The 17,642-nt window shown below is 43.6% G+C and overlaps 1 protein-coding gene across 4 annotated transcripts in view; it reads left to right on the top strand.

Moving 5' to 3' along the window:
- LOC147718363 (uncharacterized) overlaps nucleotides 1-17,642 on the top strand; it is a 96,629-nt gene that overhangs the window by 13,375 nt on the left and 65,612 nt on the right. For 2 of the 4 annotated variants that reach the window (XM_086918314.1, XM_086918317.1), the window contains exons 2-4: nucleotides 14,400-14,435; nucleotides 14,683-14,721; nucleotides 15,391-15,426. In XM_086918314.1, the coding sequence (XP_086774440.1) occupies nucleotides 14,400-14,435; nucleotides 14,683-14,721; nucleotides 15,391-15,426 (111 nt within the window). The remainder of the gene's footprint in view (nucleotides 1-14,399; nucleotides 14,436-14,682; nucleotides 14,722-15,390; nucleotides 15,427-17,642) is intronic. The other 2 variants (XM_086918316.1, XM_086918318.1) reach the window with 2 other exon arrangements.

Raw genomic sequence — 17,642 nt, 5'->3', positions numbered from 1 at the left:
AATGGCCCGAAAAATGACTAGCCAACAGAGGAGAAAGGTCAGTAAACACGCTGCATAGTCTACAGTGCCTTACTTCCTCATTACAGCCATGGAGCGCTGTCTGAGGTTGGAAGGCCGCGTATGTGATTCTCTCCTGGTGGCTGATACTGTTTCTGCAGTGCTTTATATCAGGGGAGGTTGGCTACTAGTGCTCAAATTAAACCACCAGCTCGGGTCCCCACCTCTGCTGCCTGCAATAATTATTAATAATAATTCTGAAGCTTATAAAGAGCATGGTTACACTTACCAGTGTGTCCCCGCGCTGAAAAACCACTGAGGAACCCGTCCTGGACTGTTCCTGTGAGGCACCCAACTCCTAGGCACCCCCCTGGTGAAGCCAGGCATCCTTAGCGATTAGGGCCGGTGTGGAGACTAAGCAAGCTATTGCCCAGAGTTGCAGCGTCGGACCCCATGATTAGAGTAGGCACCGTGCCGAGAATTATCGGGTCCGCGGACATTTGAGCTCAAGACCCTGCCGCGACGGGAATTGAACCCTGGTCCCGGGCCAGACCTCTGCATCAGGGTCTGCCGCTCTAATCAGTGAGCCACACTCCTCCACAATGGAGGGAGCTTGTGCTGGCCGCTGGCACTTGCATAGCGCCACGACTGCCCTAGACACCCTGAGAAGGAAACATTGTGTGCCATGCCTTGCTGAGCCTGCTACACTCTAGTAGCGCCTGTGAATGGTGCGTGACACCACTCTGTCGATTAACTGTATCTGCGCCGGGGAATGTAAGAGGTCAAAAAGCAAATGCCAGAATCGTGGGCTTGTTGCAGAAAACAATGTTTTTGTTTTGTGTGGTGCAAGTCAGTGCTGGGCCTGGAGGTAGCTAATTAAAAAGTTTAGGTTAAGTAAACACCTTGCTGGGCTCAGGCTGCTGGTCACCATATAACTCTCTGAGACATGGGCCATACGATCATTTTTTCCTTGTTTCTGATTTGTTGTGAGGCCTTGACTAAGGTTGCCTCATGGTCTCTGCAGTACAACATAGTACTGCAGAGTACTGCTCAGTCATTGCAGCTGCATGAAGGAGTAAAATGCAACACACCATTTACGATAAAAAAAAATACAGGCACCTTGGTATTTAAAACCAACGGTGTTTATTTACTGGCTTCTAACATAAAAATTTAAAGCGCTGTATGAAAACCAAAATGCCACAAAGGTGTAAAGTTAGGAAGTACATAAATTGGTGAGACTCTGAAATCCAGGTCGCCTGGACAACCTCTAGGCAACCTATACTGAGGTGCTTGTGAAGAGAAAGAAATAGGCAACCATGTATATTGTGCAGTGGGAAGCACGGGACAGATTTCGCCATCATGGGGCTAGCTATCGATGGAACAACAGGTGTTGTGGAAGCGGGTATAAGAGGCCCTCTTCTTTCTAACTATGGCTGTCCATCACTGCCAGACAGGTGTGTGGAGGCATTGTCCTTGCATTAGTGTCCATAGACCATTGGTAGGACACGATTCATCAAATGCTGTAGGTAACAGGCCACAGTGCACATCTGTAAATGGCTCGGCCCATCAAAAATCTGCATCACTGAAGATAAAAAGGAGTCCTCGATGTCTTCAGCTAAGTTCAAGCTGTTCCTACAGGACACTGTCTCCACACAAGGTGTGACTCCGGCCCTCTTCTAAGGATACCTGCGTTCAGCTAGTTCTTTGGCAGAATTAGCAGCTGCTTCATACGTCTTCCCTCTCAAAACTCCTGCAGTAGCGGTGCAAGCACGAGGAACAGTGAGGGCTCGCCCCATCCCCCATGCAGAGGTTATGTGTCCGGCCTGGGGGCAGGCCCTTGCGCATCCTGGGAACAGGTACTGGACTCATTAACATTACTGGCAAACAGGGCGTCAGTGGGAAGGTGTGTGGTGTGAAGAGAAGCGTTCACAAATATACCTCAACCCTGCATTACACGAAGAAAACATAACTTTTTTTATGAGTGCCGGCTATCAAAAATATATAGCAGCATAATGATATGATTGCCTTATTCTTTAATATTTGGAAATTCCATGGTATTCGGATTTGTTGTACCCCACAAGGAACTGTTTGCGGTACAGAAATCGTGCTTTCCGTTGTCAATTTTTTGTTGTCTTTTTTTCCATTTTATATAGTGCAAATTTGGCCCATGGGCAATAGCGCACTTTACATGAGCACCAGATTACTGAACACAAGGTTGGATTCATTTTTAGGCTTTCCAGGGGAGATTAAGTGATTTGCCCATAATCACAGGGTATTGAGTGGACACCGTGCTTCGAAACTGGTTCCTCAGTTCCAAAGCTGGCAGCTCTGGGTATTAACCACATCGCTGCTAGGGAGATTTTCCTCCTGTGCTCAGCGATCTGTAAATCCCATTGTTTCATGACCAGCTCAGCTAGTCATAAGCACACGACCAGTGTATTGCATGACGAGCTGAGCTCTTAACAAACACATATTAACAAGGAAATATGTATTGTGTGATCATAAAACAATGTTTTCATTGCAACGCTTTTGAGGTAAACACAAACACAATCAAAAGGGATTTTTCTCTCATCCTGTAATATCATCCTGGTAAAGAAGATGCCATGATAGATTACGGTTCTCTGCCCTGTATCTGTGACGACAAACAACAAACAGAAGGCACCGGATCCGCGTGAGCCTGGGTCCAACGCTTGTTGTTGCTTATGTTGAAAGTCAACTCTTTCATAAGGCGCCCTGCTAGCCGCCAGGTCTACGTGTGTGTAGGAGGGACCGCTAGAGAACAGTGTTCTTTTTTCAGCATGGAAACAATTGTATCAGCCTGCAAGACTAAGGAAGAGTCTTGGTCACAATAGCAACGAGTGAGCAGAGGACGTCAGGTTAAGAATATAACCATTGCCTGGGACAGCAGGTTGAGAGGCATTGCACAATTAGCCCCAAAGCACACCCAGGCTTCTTTTTATAAAGGCATCATAATCCTCTACAGTGTCGCAAATGCGTGACTTTTGCATTTTAGTGCAGTGATGCGGACACCAGCACTAAAATGCCCTGATGTGTGATTCTTGGCAGGGCTGCGCACAGCATATGTTATAACATCAAAGGCAGTGACGTTGCATGACATTTGACATAGCTACCAAATGACGCGGTGTCATCTGTGGCACCCTTAGCTAGTCCTGGCTTTTGCAGTTTCAGAAAATACCATTATGTGACTTTTAGTTTTTAACTTTGGGCTGAGAAGGTCTATGAGTTAAATGTTGGTCTGAAAAGCTAGGAATAGCTGAAAGTGTCACATGCACATAACATGTTATCTTATGTTATCCGGGGTTTTATAAAGCGCACAGCTACTCTACTGAGTGTTCCGGCGCTGGGTGAGTATGACTGAACTAGACAGGAAGAAACCAAGTGTACCATGGGCAAAGTATTACGTTATTGCGGAAACAGCCATGTTTTAAGGGCTTTTCTGAAAGGAAGCAGATCGTGGAGGAGTCTCACAGCAAATGGAAGATCATTCCATAGCTTACCCACTTTCAGCCGGAAAGAGCGGCCACCAATACGAGAGTATTTCACCACCGGAGTGCATGCTAGAACCAATGCGGCAGAGCAAAGAGAGCACTGTGGATGATAAAATTGCACTCTCTTCCTCAGGTAGGGGCCCCTGTACCCATGTAATGTCTTAAAAGCCAGCACCAGGGCCTTGAACTGTATCTGCTTCCGGACCGGAAGCCAATGGAGAGACAATTCAAACAACAAGAGAGAAAGGGTCGGAAAAAAACACTCTCATACCCCTTACAAATACATATACCAATCAACAAAAGAGTGTCGAAGTAAACATCAAATGCAGCAAAAAGAACTTTTTGAGGTATTTTAAAGCATTAAAGGAAACTGTTAGTACAGTAGGAAAAAATAGGGTGCACGTGCTCAGAGAACTAACTAAAAGGACCCTCAGGCCCCAGCTAAAAGCTGGTAACCAGTTGTCTTCATCGGGTCCCCATTAGTTGCAAGAAAAGTGAAAGGTGCGTTAAAAAGAGTGTAGACTACTCCTCAAAACTATTTTAATGAGAGGGTAGCTCTAACGCTATTAAAACCAATGTGTGAAAAATGTAATTATTTTTCAGGACTGCTGAGCGGTTGTGTGAATTTGAACCAGTAAGTCCCTTTAGTTATGTGAGAAAGAAAGGTGATCTTGATGCCCTTTCCTCTTCACAGCCCACTCTCTGGGAATTCCCGCAGCTAAGCCTTGCTGCTTCATTAGACCATCTGACAGGCTTGAAGTCGGGCTCTCCTTTAGATCCTTGCCCGGTCTCCTGCCTCATCAAAATAGCCCCTGTGCTAAATGGCCCCATCAATTTCATTCTTAATTCCTCACTGTCTTCTGGCGTAGTCCCTCTGCCTTGGAAGAGCGCTCCTATCCTTCCACTAATAAAAAAAACAGCTTTGGATCCCATCATACACGCCAAATATAGGCCTATCTCTCTCCTCCCCGCTCTGGCGAAGGTGGCAGAAAGACATGTGCACAGATCTATCTCTGATTTCATCGAGAACAATAACCTGTTGCACATTACTCAATCTGGGTTTCGTGCGAATTACAGCACAGAGACCGCGCTACTTGAAGTCACCACCGCCATCAGAGAGGTCTTGGATACTGGAGGAAAGGCCATGTTGGTTATGTTGGACCTGTCGGCGGCGTTCGACACCGTTCCCCATGATACCCTCCTAACTCGACTCTGGGATTGTGGCCTTCGGGGGACGGTGTGGAACTGGCTCAAATCATTTCTAGCCAGCCGTCGTCAAACGATTTGGGCGCCACCTCACTCCGCAGCTATGGCAACTCTCGAAGTGGGGGTCCCTCAGGGGTCTATCCTTAGCCCTCTGCTCTTTAACATCTTTATGGCCCCCCTTGCAGAGGTTGCGGAGTCGTTTGGCGCTCAGATCGTGTCTTACGCTGACGACACCCAGCTCTTGTTTACATACAACAAGAATGAGGTGTTCGATGGGATCCGTATCAGAGGCTGCTTAGAAGCAGTCTTTGATTGGTTCAAAAGACACGGCTTGAAATGCAACTCCGATAAATCGGAGCTGCTCTTTTTTGGATGTGTCTCTGAACCAAATTGGAAAAGTTGGTGGCCACAAGATCTGTTTCCACCTGCTAATGCAAGTACCAAGGCTAAAATTCTAGGTATCATTGTTGACAATGAGCTAACCTTTGGGCCTCAAATAGCCTGTCTTTCGGGGAAATGCTTTGGAATCCTGCGAATGCTCAGGAAATTCATCCCCTTGATTTCTGTGAACCATCGAAGGGTCATTGTCCAAGCACTTGTCGGGTCGCGTTTGGACTATGCAAATGCCCTCTATCTAGGACTCCCTAAATATCTCGTGAGGAGACTTCAGGTAGTCCAAAATTCAGCTGCCAGGGCTATTTATGGACTCCCTAGACGAGCTAGTGCCTCTGACTTGTTGAAGAAACTGCACTGGCTTCCTATAGCCAAGAGGGTTCTCTTCAAAAGCCTGACGCTGACCTACAAAGCCCTTCATGACTTAGGCCCTAGGTACATTAGGAAGCGCCTTGCTCTCTACAAGCCGAGCAGAGCTTTGCGATCTGCCTCCTTGTCTAAAATGGTCGTTCCGTCCATCAAGCGAACCAGACAAGGGGGGCGTTCTTTTCATTACCTGGCCCCGCGCGCTTGGAATGAACTTCCTATATCCCTTAGACAGGCCCCCAGTTTGATGTCTTTCAGAAAGGCATTAAAAACCTGGCTTTTTACTAATTAATTTTTGCTGTTCCTTTATTTTGCAGTTATGTTTCCTTTCCTTAAAGGACTTCTTCGCCAAAGCGCCGGGACACTCCTACTGGAGTAGCCGTTGCGCTATAGAAGAACCCAAATAACATAACATAACATAACATAAAATATGGTCAACATGTTTCTGCTTATAGAGCAATGGATCAGCTCAGCATTCGTCAGGATCAAGAAAAAGGCCCAATACTACTCGGTGGTCGACACCCCCTAAAGTGTCCAGACCTAACGAGTAGTAACAAGAAAAGATACGACCTGAAGTTGTCGAAACTCTTTATGGAAAACTCTTCCCCAAGTCTCACAGCAAGTGGCAGATCATTCCATAGCTTAGCCACTTTCAGCCGGAAAGAGCGGCCACCAATACGAGAGTATTTCACCACCGGAGTGCATGCTAGAACCAATGCGGCAGAGCGAAGAGAGCACTGTGGATGATAAAATTGCACTCTCTTCCTCAGGTAGGGGCCCCTGTACCCATGTAATGCCTTAAAAGCCAGCACCAGGGCCTTGTACTGTATCTGCTTCCGGACTGGAAGCCAATGGAGAGACTTCAGATGAGCAAACATTCGGGTCCTGAGACCAAGAGAAAGAATAGCTCTGGCCGCCGCGTTTTGCACTACTTGGAGGCTGGTGAGTAAATACTCTGTAAGCCCCAGATAAAGAAGGTTAACATAGTCCAGCCTCGATCCATTCAAGGCCTGGACCACAATTTTTGACTTACGTGATGCCACAGGTAGTGCTGGAGTCAAAGTGTTAATAAAATAACACCATACCAGTGCAGAAATCGAGTCCCCCATAGACTTTTTTAAAGACTAACAAAAACGGTAAGCATCAGAATATGGTGTCAGAGATGTCACTTTATTTTAGTGTGTTTACAAGTTGTCTTACAGTATTGTAGCCTCAGAAATATTTCTTAAATGTTTATTGGCCATTTTTTGTTGATCATCTGCATGAGTCCCTCTTTCATCACTTAGTGCATCCCTCAGGCGATTGTTTAAGGGAAAAAAGTGCGTTGCAAATTTAAAAGTAGACTGGAGTGAATCTCCATTATTTTGCAGAGACGATGAGGGTATGTTTTTTGGTTCCTACCAACTCACAATTTGTGGAATTAAACACATTTTCCCTGCCTGGTTTTCAATTTAAACACTTGTTGCACAGTATCATACTAAAAAAACGAAAGTATTCTCTCTGGAACAAGAGTGGCTCCATAGGAAGAGGTGAAGTAAAGGGGGGGGGGTGATCACTACGGTCGAGCCAACCCGGATCTTTAGGACTTGGGGTGAACCAGATTATGAAGCATGTCACTACTAGAGTGAGTGAGGAGTATTTAAAGAAAAGGGTCTTTTTCCCTTCCCACCAACAATAGTGGGTATGCTGTCACCTGGCGTACTGATCACCCCCCTTTTCTTCACCTCTTCCTAAGGAGCCATTCTGGTTCCAGAGAGGATACTTTTGTTTTTTCAGTATATGTTAATGAGGATGTCTTCCTTCAATCCTTTTTACTGAGGATCCCCTACCCTCCTTGAGTTCCGTCCTGGGACCCCTAACCTTGCGTATAAGCACCCCATCCTACTACATGACTGGTTGAAAATGTTAACAAAGGTTAGTGAAAAAAGTTTGAGTATCAGAGTTACAGGATTTGTGTATCAAATCTGCTTTTTCAGCTATGCAGTTGGAAAATGCCAAAAGGAAACATTTATTTCCTTTGAAATCAAGAAATGTTAAGTCAGTGAACGTTTCAAGAAAGTAAACCTCAATGAATGTTGAAGAAAATGGAAGCTAACAAAGTTAATGCACAGAGGCTGCAGCTTTACAGTCGCCAGATCACACCATATATCCTAACTACCCTGTTTTTAGTTGTGATCATTGATTTAAATATGTGCAGTCTGTGTATTCCAGACTTTTTAGTCCAGTTGAAAGAGTGAAGTGATAATTGTCATGATGCTACTTGAGATGTTCTATGTCTGAGTTGCTATTCTTGTATAGTTATAAGTGTGCAAGGATAGACTAGACACCCGTTCACTATATTGATATCTGCTGGTAATAATTTCAAACAATGTAAATATTGAATGGGCATTGGCCCAGCAGTATGTTCTCCGCATTAGATTGTATTTCCGCTGAGAAATAGCTTAAGGTTAAATTCATTTAAAGTCTGCACCCCTGGCCCAGTTATGAGTAAATTCATGCATCTGTACTTTTGTCTGCTCTTTATCTGCCACACTATGTATGTTGCTTGTATGGGCATACTTCACTGGATGGGTACTTGCATGTCTCTTTTTTAGGTCTCGTCCTATGCAACGCGCAAGCGTTGCATAGTAGGGGACCTCATGTAATCAATTAGCTTTTCTCCCGATAAACGTGCACGCGTTGCATTGCTTTCTATTGCAACACGTGCACGTTTGGCGATCTGCTCTCGGTAGCGAGCGGCTGGCATATGGCAGCAATTATCGCCGCGCCAGCTGCTCCCTCCCGTGAGTGAATCGTGCAGGCTTTCTCCTCTGTCCCCTCCCCCTGCTGCGAGCGCTAGTTCCCAATGTTATGAACACAGAAATTGGAACACATGTAATTTCTGTCTGTGTGATGCAAAAAAATTAGTGAAAATTTGAGGCCTCCGAGCCTTGGTCCTAAGGGTTCGCTCTGAAGTTTGTCAGTAGAGCATTAAAGCTGTTGTCGCTTGTGGTTTTTTTTTGATACGCTACAAGAATTCCAACCCTGTTTGTTGAGCTCGCATAAATAGATGATATTTATAATGAAATCCTGCCATCTTGTGGAGAAAGCATAAAAGTACACAGCGTTAAATATAAAAAATCGATTTTACCATTCCTCCATTACTGTCCTGCACATGCTAGTTTGAGCCTTTATAGCATTTTCAAAACGTGTATTTTGCAATCCCTGTGAAAGCATTCCTGTCTACGTTCAAGGCAATTTTAATTTTAAAGACATTGAGGATTAAAGTGATTACGATAAAAAGACTTCACTTCTAGTTTTAGTTGAGGATGATCTCTAAAGAACTGCTCTTTGTTTCTTTGTGTCATGATGAAAGTATGCATTACATCTACCACCGATGGTAATTCACACCTGCCAACAATTTAATTAAACATTCCATACCTGCTAGTTTAACATCATCTCAATGCTATAGTGATGCTCGATCACATGAATGTATTTCCTTTGCGATTTGGTAATTTAAGAGAGGTACTGGAACCTTAAAGTTTGAAGCCTCTCCCATTTCCACTGAAAGTTCTTCAAGTTAAATGTACACAGACATTCCGATGCCCAATAAGCCTTCACTGAAAGCTTCACTTTCTGCCTGTTGTGGTATTTAATGAGCAAACACATAACAGCATCCTATACCTTCTTGAGCCTTGGCGGGAAACCATCCTGACCTTCCCTTAACCTCTTGTGCTGAAGAACACTTGTTTCTGTTAGCAGTGTACTGGGATGTCTTTAGGCATATATGCATGGCTGCTTGCTGTTCTGTGCATGTGGGTGCTTGTTTGTCTGTTGGTTTGTTACTTGGTTCTTATTTGTTTGGAGGTCTATGTGCATGGTTTGCGTTATGGCTACCGATGGGTGTACCTTGGAAACAGTATGTTTGTTGATGCGTTTTATAGTTTGCTGCTCGTTGCTACTGTTGCTTGCAGTTAGTTATCCAAGACTCCCTTTGCACAATAGACTCTCCAGTGCTAGTTCGGATGAGGAGATGCAAGGTAGTAGATGGTGTAGGTTTGGAATTAAGGACCTGATTTATATTCTAGCGGATGGCCCGTTTCACCACCGGGCAAAATAGTAAATTACTGTGTCTTTCTGACGAAGGTACCGTCTGCCAGATTTAGAAATGACAGTCACAGCAATTCCAATCAATGCCTTTTGCAGTGTTGTGCAGTAATCCGTCAATGTGAACTAGCCTTTGGTCAAACTGTTTTCTTTTTTCTTTTCAAAAAGAAAAGACTGAAACAGGATTTTCTTTTTGAAAATAAAAAAGATAATGCCCCGCTCGCCAATGGGAGTCTTCTCCCATTGGAAGGGAGAATTATTGTTATTTTTACTGTTCTTTACCAACATGGTTTGCCTGGCGGTGATGGATAGTAATAAAATGGCTCTTTGTACATCCATCCTAATTGGGCAGACATACATATAGCCAGTAATCCGATGGCCCTTACTCTGTTGGGTTTCGGAGAAGTTTGGCTACGACAGTAACTGAGTAGTCACCACTGTAGCCAAACCTGTGGTTGCCCGCATTTATATCGAGCAGGAGGACCATTGTGTTGGTTGGAGGGAAATTGGTTGAGGTTGCAACAGGGTTCTCTCTCCGCCAACTTATAAATCGGGCCCTAAGATGCAGTGTAACCCAGTACATAACATGCAATAAAGGAATATGTTTAGCCGGCGCTATACTCTAGTAAAGGAGCAGGGTTTTATTTAAAGGAACGAAATGCAAGGCAGTTTAATTATAGTCTACAAAGAAAACAAGAAGTTTCTTGGGCCTAGGGTCGGACTGGCCTCTTGGGCTATCTGGCAGTGCCTGAAGGGTGGGTCTGACAGGTCAATGTTTGGCCTGGTTTTTATTGTGGTTATTTCTAGGCCGGTTTTTACTGGTGATTTTCCCGATATCAAAACAAACATTGCAGACAGCAAGCTCAAATCCATGGTGTGTTCCATATCTTGCAAAACACTTACACAGCATCTTCAAAAGTTCAAAACTGCCAGAATTTGCAAACATGCGCAACATTTTTAGCTATTTAATTCACAAATGGTGCTCTCCTTTATTTTGGTGCCTAGGTATATTTTCTGTCCCAATCCAACACTTATTGGGCCTTCTGGTCCCAACATATGCCCGCAAACATTTTCACAGTGCTTAGAACTGAAGACACTATAACCATTTAACTCAGTATTCTAGGCTCAATGTTATTCTATCTATGTGGGCTTGGAGGTCTTTGGGGATGCAGGGGGTGTATAAAATGTAGGCTTTCTCAAAGCAAAACCCAGTTAAAATTTTAGATGGGCCAGTGAGGACTTAAAAGTGCCTACCTGACTATCATACTTTCATTTTTGATGCCACATGGATCTTGACAGAAGCTGAACAGGGTGCGTCCTTCATGTGGTCTTCTTTAACCACAAACCCCAAAACCATCCAATCATGGGTGTCGCATAACTGACTAAAGTTTGTGTTCAAGGTGCCAAGTGCGCTGCAGAAACTGGATAGCATCAACAGTTGGCATCTAATGGTTGGATTAACTGAGACATATATCTTGAAAACAACGTGGATGAACCCAAGGTTTTCTAACCTCTGGTATTTTTAGACACATCTGCGGATGAGGTGGCATCCACAGGAGGCGGTGGAACACAGGAATGATCTAAGATCTCAAAGCCGTTCACTGTAGAACTTTGCTTCCAAATATAGTAAATAAAGCCCCACATGTTTTAGGGCACCAAGAAGTCATGGGTGCTTGTGAAAACCCCTAGTATCACACATGTTCTTGGTAAGGAAGTATCACTGTTTGGCTCCGAACACCAAGAGCATAGGCAGACTATGGAAGAGCAGTCAAGTGAGCTTCCGACTGCGGTCATATACGCTGTTTGGCCCAAAGGATATGTTACATAATATTTAGTACGGTAGAGATGAATTGGACAGGAGTCACCAGGTGGAGACAGTTCTTCTGTGTTTCTCAGACATCTCACAATAATAATAATTCCTTTGTCCACCTTCTTGTCTTGATCGTGCTGGACCGCAGACCTTTTGTTGACTCCTGCAGTGGTTTCCTCTTGAGTTCATCTGCCAGGCAAATTGCAGTTTCTGCTGGACCCTGTCTCCTGTCATTCAGGTCAGAGGCCTGAGTGCAGGTTATAGTAGCTTTGGATGATCTTCATGTGTAAGAAATTGGATTAATATTTGGAGTGGGTGACTACTCGCCTCGAAGAATAATAACAACCCGTGTCAGGGTGAACTCTCAAAGTTACTAAATTTACCTGGATTCAACCCTCTGGTAACTATGGCTCAGAGCAGACCAGCTTTACCTAGCACAATGTGTAAAGCATGTATGCAATACCAGAACAGTAATAACGTCAAAATGCAGACCAATAAGAATCTCGAACCAAAGTAGAAAAATAGAGTAACATTTAATAAAATGAATTCACATGACAAAAATCCAGTATGGGGAACAAGAGATATGAATTTTAAAGTTGTAAGTAGAAATAGTGCCAAAAAGCACAAATCATCAATGATGTAAATGGTCTTGGTAGGTTGGGACCTAGGTCCAATTTGAGGCTGACTGCGATGTAGTGCAGGCGCTAACCAATGAGGTAAAAGATCCCAGGGCCAATCTTACCCGTTTTAAACGTTTTCAAGATTGCAAAAGTCTTTGGCCACACTAAACTTGTGCTCTGAAGGCTGGTTTGTAGGGGGAGTGTACTATGGTAATCCAAGTGTCTTCTCACAACTAAACCTAAAATACATTTGAGAGTCCCACTGTACCTATAATAAACCAAGACACAGATGTCTGGTAGGGCAAAAGCTGAGTTCTTCAGCAACCAGACAGAAGATTCACAAGAGTCGTCTTGGCATCCTTTTCTCTCTCCTTTCAATTGTGCCCCAAGTGTTATATGTGAAACCAGAAGACCTGTCCAGGAGGATTTGACACTAGTACCAAAAAGGATTCACACAGCCCCCCAGCCTGCCTATTCTATAGTGTTCAGAGGCTCCATCGCAGCCCACTCAGGTCAGCTTATTGTTGGCTCCTGGGAGACATTTCACACCTATTCAATCCTTTTCAGGGCTAATTATTGGCTGGGAGAAGCCAGAGAGCCTATGCAAATTAACTCCCAGAGAATGAGGTAGGGAAAATGTAACTTTCCAAAAGTAACTTTTCCTTTATATGTATTACAAATCTAACTTCACCATCGATTTAGATTTTTAAGAACTATTAAAATAGTTGTTTTTATTATTTTTCTAACTGGCTCCATTCTGGGGATACATTATTAATTTCCACATAGGGCAATTAGACCTGTCACAGTGAAAATAGCTTTTAGGTTCTAGTCACAGTTTAGACATGTTAACTTAAATTTTCGGTATGACTTGTTTCTAAATACAATGTACTCTTCCATCTGGGCTTCAAGGCCCTAAAGAGGAGGCACCTTTTAATATTTAAAAAGGAGTCTTTTTTTTTTACCTGTGAAAAGGATTCATTTTGCCAGGCTGACTTGCAGTTATTACACTATTACAGTCAAGCTACAGTGGAAGGTCTGAAGCCATGTTAGTGTTACCACTGTAGAGGATGGCATAGTAGACGCTGCAGTCCACTAGTGGCATTTCACTTCCAGGTCTGGGTACATTTTGTACCATAAATTAGGACTTATCGGCAACTTAAATATACCAATTGGGGGTATTGTCAATTCAACCATGCTTAAATGGGGAGTACAAGCACTTTTCTATTGGTTAGCAGGGATGACATGCACATAGTTCGAAAGCCAGCAAAAAATATAGGGTCTAGAAAAGGTGAAAAAATTAGGGTCATCATGCAGAAAAGTCAGATTTCCTAGATTATGTCTATAAATGTGTTATCACCGTGGGCAGGAATGTCAAGAGTCCAGCTCCCAGCACATTGTATTCTGTCCAAAATGGCTGTGGAGCAAGTCCTTCAAATTAAGGCAACAAAGTTTATGAAATTGGGGTTCTAGCAGTAAGTGAATACCCGGTCCAAACATGTCCATCTTAGAATTCATGTAAAAAGAACAATTGATGGACAGAATGCTGAACAATGTCAGACATTCACCCCAGCACAGAGATCTGGGCCTAAATGTATTGCTGTTTGCTCCCCATGCCTTTCCAGTTCAAATCCAGCCATATGCGAATCAGCCTTGACCTTGTTCCCCATGGGAACAGTCCAGCCTGGAACCCTGGACCGGAAAAAATAATTCAGGCTCCCATGCCAACCAGAACAAGAAGCCTGTAGGCATCCGTGTGCATTGGTTGCTGCATTGCTGTTGCCCTGTGTTTTTTGGTGCCTGTATAGCTATTTGAATATCTATTTGTGTGCATCGGTGCCCGTACATCTGTCATTCTGTGTGCACTGGTGCTTATAGGTGTATTATATTCATATGTCCATTTTTCTTCCTATCGACAATATCCCAGTCTTTCCATAAGCACCTTTATGTGTTTTTTGTTTGTACAGCACTCCTCTAACTATATGTTGGTCATTGCACACTGTTGTCTGTATACACGTTTACCTATTGGTCTGGGCGCTTGAATGTTTGTGTTGTGGACGTTTGTACATACATGTCTTTGCATCTGTTTGAATTTAGGTGCATGTTGACCTCGGTGTACGTGCTAATAGGTCTGGATATTTGTGTGGTAAGTAGGTGAATATCTTCATCTAGGTTCTGTCTCTAGGTGAACGCACGTCCAAACGTCAAAATGATTGTCTTTATCAGTGCACCGTGATAAGAAGGCATGATAAATCACAACAAATCCATCTACTCTCCAGGTTGTAATTGTGGAATCAGAAGAACATTTCAAAATGTACATTTTTTCAGTTTTTAGTACATAGTTCTATGTGTGCCAAATCATGTTGTAAATAATGGGTCACAAGATCATGCTTTTTTATTGATTAACTCTTTTAGAATCCCACGCCATGGAAATAGACACACCAATCCAAGGTTAGTGCAATCATTTCACAACTACAAAATAATTTGGTTATTTGTCTTTAAAAGCAATTTGAACAGTGAATATTCCAGATTTATAATGTTGGATAAACAAACCCATTGTTTGCATTAGGCCTGCAGTTAAAATCTTTCCCTCAAACAGCAGTGCCTTCCTCTTTGTATACATCATAAGCATTTGTGCCTCTTCCTATTTAACAGTTCACTTTGTTTTCTAACCTCCTATGTTTGCTCTTACTTTCAGTAGACACCAAGCCTGCAAAGCTGGATGTAGCTGGTGCAGGTTAGTATAAATGACGTAGCATCTGAGGAGCAAAACCATTAGCCGTAAATAGGAGTGGTAACCATTTATGACCAAGGGATATCGTGAAACAGACAGAGGCATAATTTACAAAACTCAGAAAGGTGGTGGGATAACTATTGTAATTCTAAAATGTAAAAATATTAGAGGGAGTAACATCCTACTGTTAAGTATTAACCCCTTCCATGCTGACGACGAACCCCAGCCGTCATGCACTACGGTGCTCGTGTGCTGATGACGGCTGGGGTTCGTCACGGCCCGCCCCTGTTCGTGTTGTTTACAGCACACGAGGGGAATCGCGGCCGCATGGAAGGGGTTAAAATCTTGAACATTTTATGCAGAGTGAACATGAAGTTATACAACTGTTTAGACATTTCTTAAGTATTCTACATTTATTTCGGTGGGTGTATACCTGTAATTTCCCTGGCTTTTGTATTGTGACTAGGAGACGTTAATAGTCGAGACACTTTGAGACATTGTAGTATTTTTATTATTGTGATCATTTGTGTTTAATATGTGTAAGTGATTTTTTACAGAGTACACAAAGTTTGAAGCTTTTTTTATTAGTTTCTATAAAACCTAGTAATGAATTTATTTTAATTTGCTTTTAAAGAGTCACACTATATGCTTTTTGGTTTATTTATTTTCCAGATGCCATTTGCGCAGAGGTGGAAATATCAAACACAGGTCAGTTGGTAATGTACTTTAAGTTGATTGTTTTTTAAAGAAAAACTGAAACATTATTGTTTTTACTATTCATTCATTGTTTCAAAAACATTTTTTTCCATTTTTATTACTTCAGGTCTTTTCAACTGACAGCCATCTTAATATGAGAGCTTAAAAATAAGTTTGGGTTAGTTATGTAAGGATCTCTGATCTGAGACTATTTAGGTGGCTATTGTTGAATCCCAGTGGGCTAAGGAAGAATGTCTACATAGTGATATTGTGCACTCAAGTGTCTGTTAGTACTGGTGTATGATTAGTAGATCAAGTCAGTACTTGAAGGATTGGAGGGGGCAGGATGGGCTCAATTTTTAATGCATAATTTTAAACTATATTTATGTACTCGGGTGTCTAAACATTAATTAACTTGAACTGAATGGAATTGATGCAACAGCTACCTTTCTTGGAGAGTGGCCTTCACATATTGTTTTTTAAAATCCTTCCCAAACTATTTATTTATTTATTTATTATGCAACTTATAACGCGCAGACTAAACCCGAAGGTATCAAGGCGCCTATCAAAATCAATAAACAGAAAATACAAAGTACCACTGCGGGTATGCACGTGTGAAAAGATGAGTTTTAAGCGCGGATCTAAAAGTTTGCAAAGAGGGACTGGATCTTACTTCCAAAGGGAGGGCATTCCACCACTTGGGTGCTAGAAAGGAAAAGGCCTTACCTCCCCATCTTGCTTTTCTAACACGGGGTACAGAGAGGAGAAGTTTGTGACTGGAGCGAAGATTCCTACTAGGGTTATGCCGAGAAAGAATGGATCCCATGCTTGTAGGGCTGGGTTTAGCAAGTGCTTTATACACCAGGCACATGGATTTGAAAAGGATCCGGTACTCAACGGGGAGCCAGTGCAGTTGTTTTCGGGCTTCAGTGGCAGAGGCACGTTTTGGTAGGTCAAGAGCAAATCTCGCTGCCGCGTTCTGGACCACCTGCAAGCGCTGTAGGTGACTCTTGTTCAGCCCTGCATACAGCGCATTGCAGTAGTCTAGTCGCGAGCCCAAAAGAGCGACAGCAAGTTGCTTTCTTGCCTGGGGTGACAAGAAGTGCCTGATTTTCCTCAGTATGTGGATAATCCCCCAGCAGGTCGAAACAGTCCTGTTGACCTGTTGGCACATACTAAGGTTGGGGTCGATCATAACTCCCAGGTTTTTTGCTGACAAGGTGGGCTCGGGACATACGCCCAGCGAGTTCGGCCACCACTCCGCCGACCAGATCGATTCCTTTCCTCCAAAAACCATCACCTCCGTCTTCTCCCCATTCAGCTTTAGTGAATTGTGGATCATCCACTGGCCAACTGCCTCCATGCAAGATCTAAAATTGGCGGCAGTTGACGTAGCTGGCTGGGAGAGAGAGACTAAGATCTGAGTGTCGTCCGCGTAGGAAACTACCTCCATCCCAAAAGATCTAATAAGTCTGGCAAGGGGGGTCACATAGATATTAAAAAGGGTAGGACTAAGCGCTGACCCTTGAGGGACCCCACATTGCACAGACAGGGATGGAGATAGAAACGATCCCAGCATTATCCTTTGTTCTCTAAGGTCGAGAAAAGAGGAAAGGAGTCCCAGAGCAGACCCGCGGACCCCAATCTCCCTCAGGCGAGATGTTAACACCACAGGAGACAGGGTATCGAAGGCCGCTGTGAGGTCTAGAAGGATCAGGAGGGAGGTCTGACCCTCATCAACTCTGGTGCGGATGGTATCCAGCACTATGGTGAGGGCAGACTCGGTGCTATGTTCCCTCCTGAAGCCATGCTGGGAGAGATCCAAACAGCCCGAGCTCTCCACAAATGCAGCCAGATGTTTATTTAGATGGGCTTCGAGCATCTTTGCGGGAGCCAGGAGCAGTGAAATGGGGCGAAAGTTCTTTAACACCCCGGGGTCCAGAGAAGGCTTTTTAAGCAAGGGTTTTACTACAGCATTCTTCCACTGTTGGGGAAAAATGCCTTCCTTCATCGCTCTGTTCATGATGTCAACCAGAGGAGGAAGGAGAGATTCTCTGCACTGCTTGAGGATCTTTAGCGGGCAGACATCCAGCGGAGAACCAGATTTGGTTTTATCAAGCAGGATTTCAAGGAACTTAATTTCCAGAATATTTGTCTAGACTATTCCCTCCTGCCCCCAAATAATACATCCTGTATAGTTCTATTTCTTACAAAGCGGGTAACTTCTC

This window comes from Lissotriton vulgaris, chromosome 4_1 (genome assembly GCF_964263255.1).
Source record: "Lissotriton vulgaris chromosome 4_1, aLisVul1.2, whole genome shotgun sequence".
In the NCBI taxonomy this organism is placed as follows: domain Eukaryota; kingdom Metazoa; phylum Chordata; class Amphibia; order Caudata; family Salamandridae; genus Lissotriton; species Lissotriton vulgaris.
The sequence above is the reverse complement of the archived record's forward strand: the minus strand, read 5'-3'. Positions and strand labels throughout refer to the sequence as shown.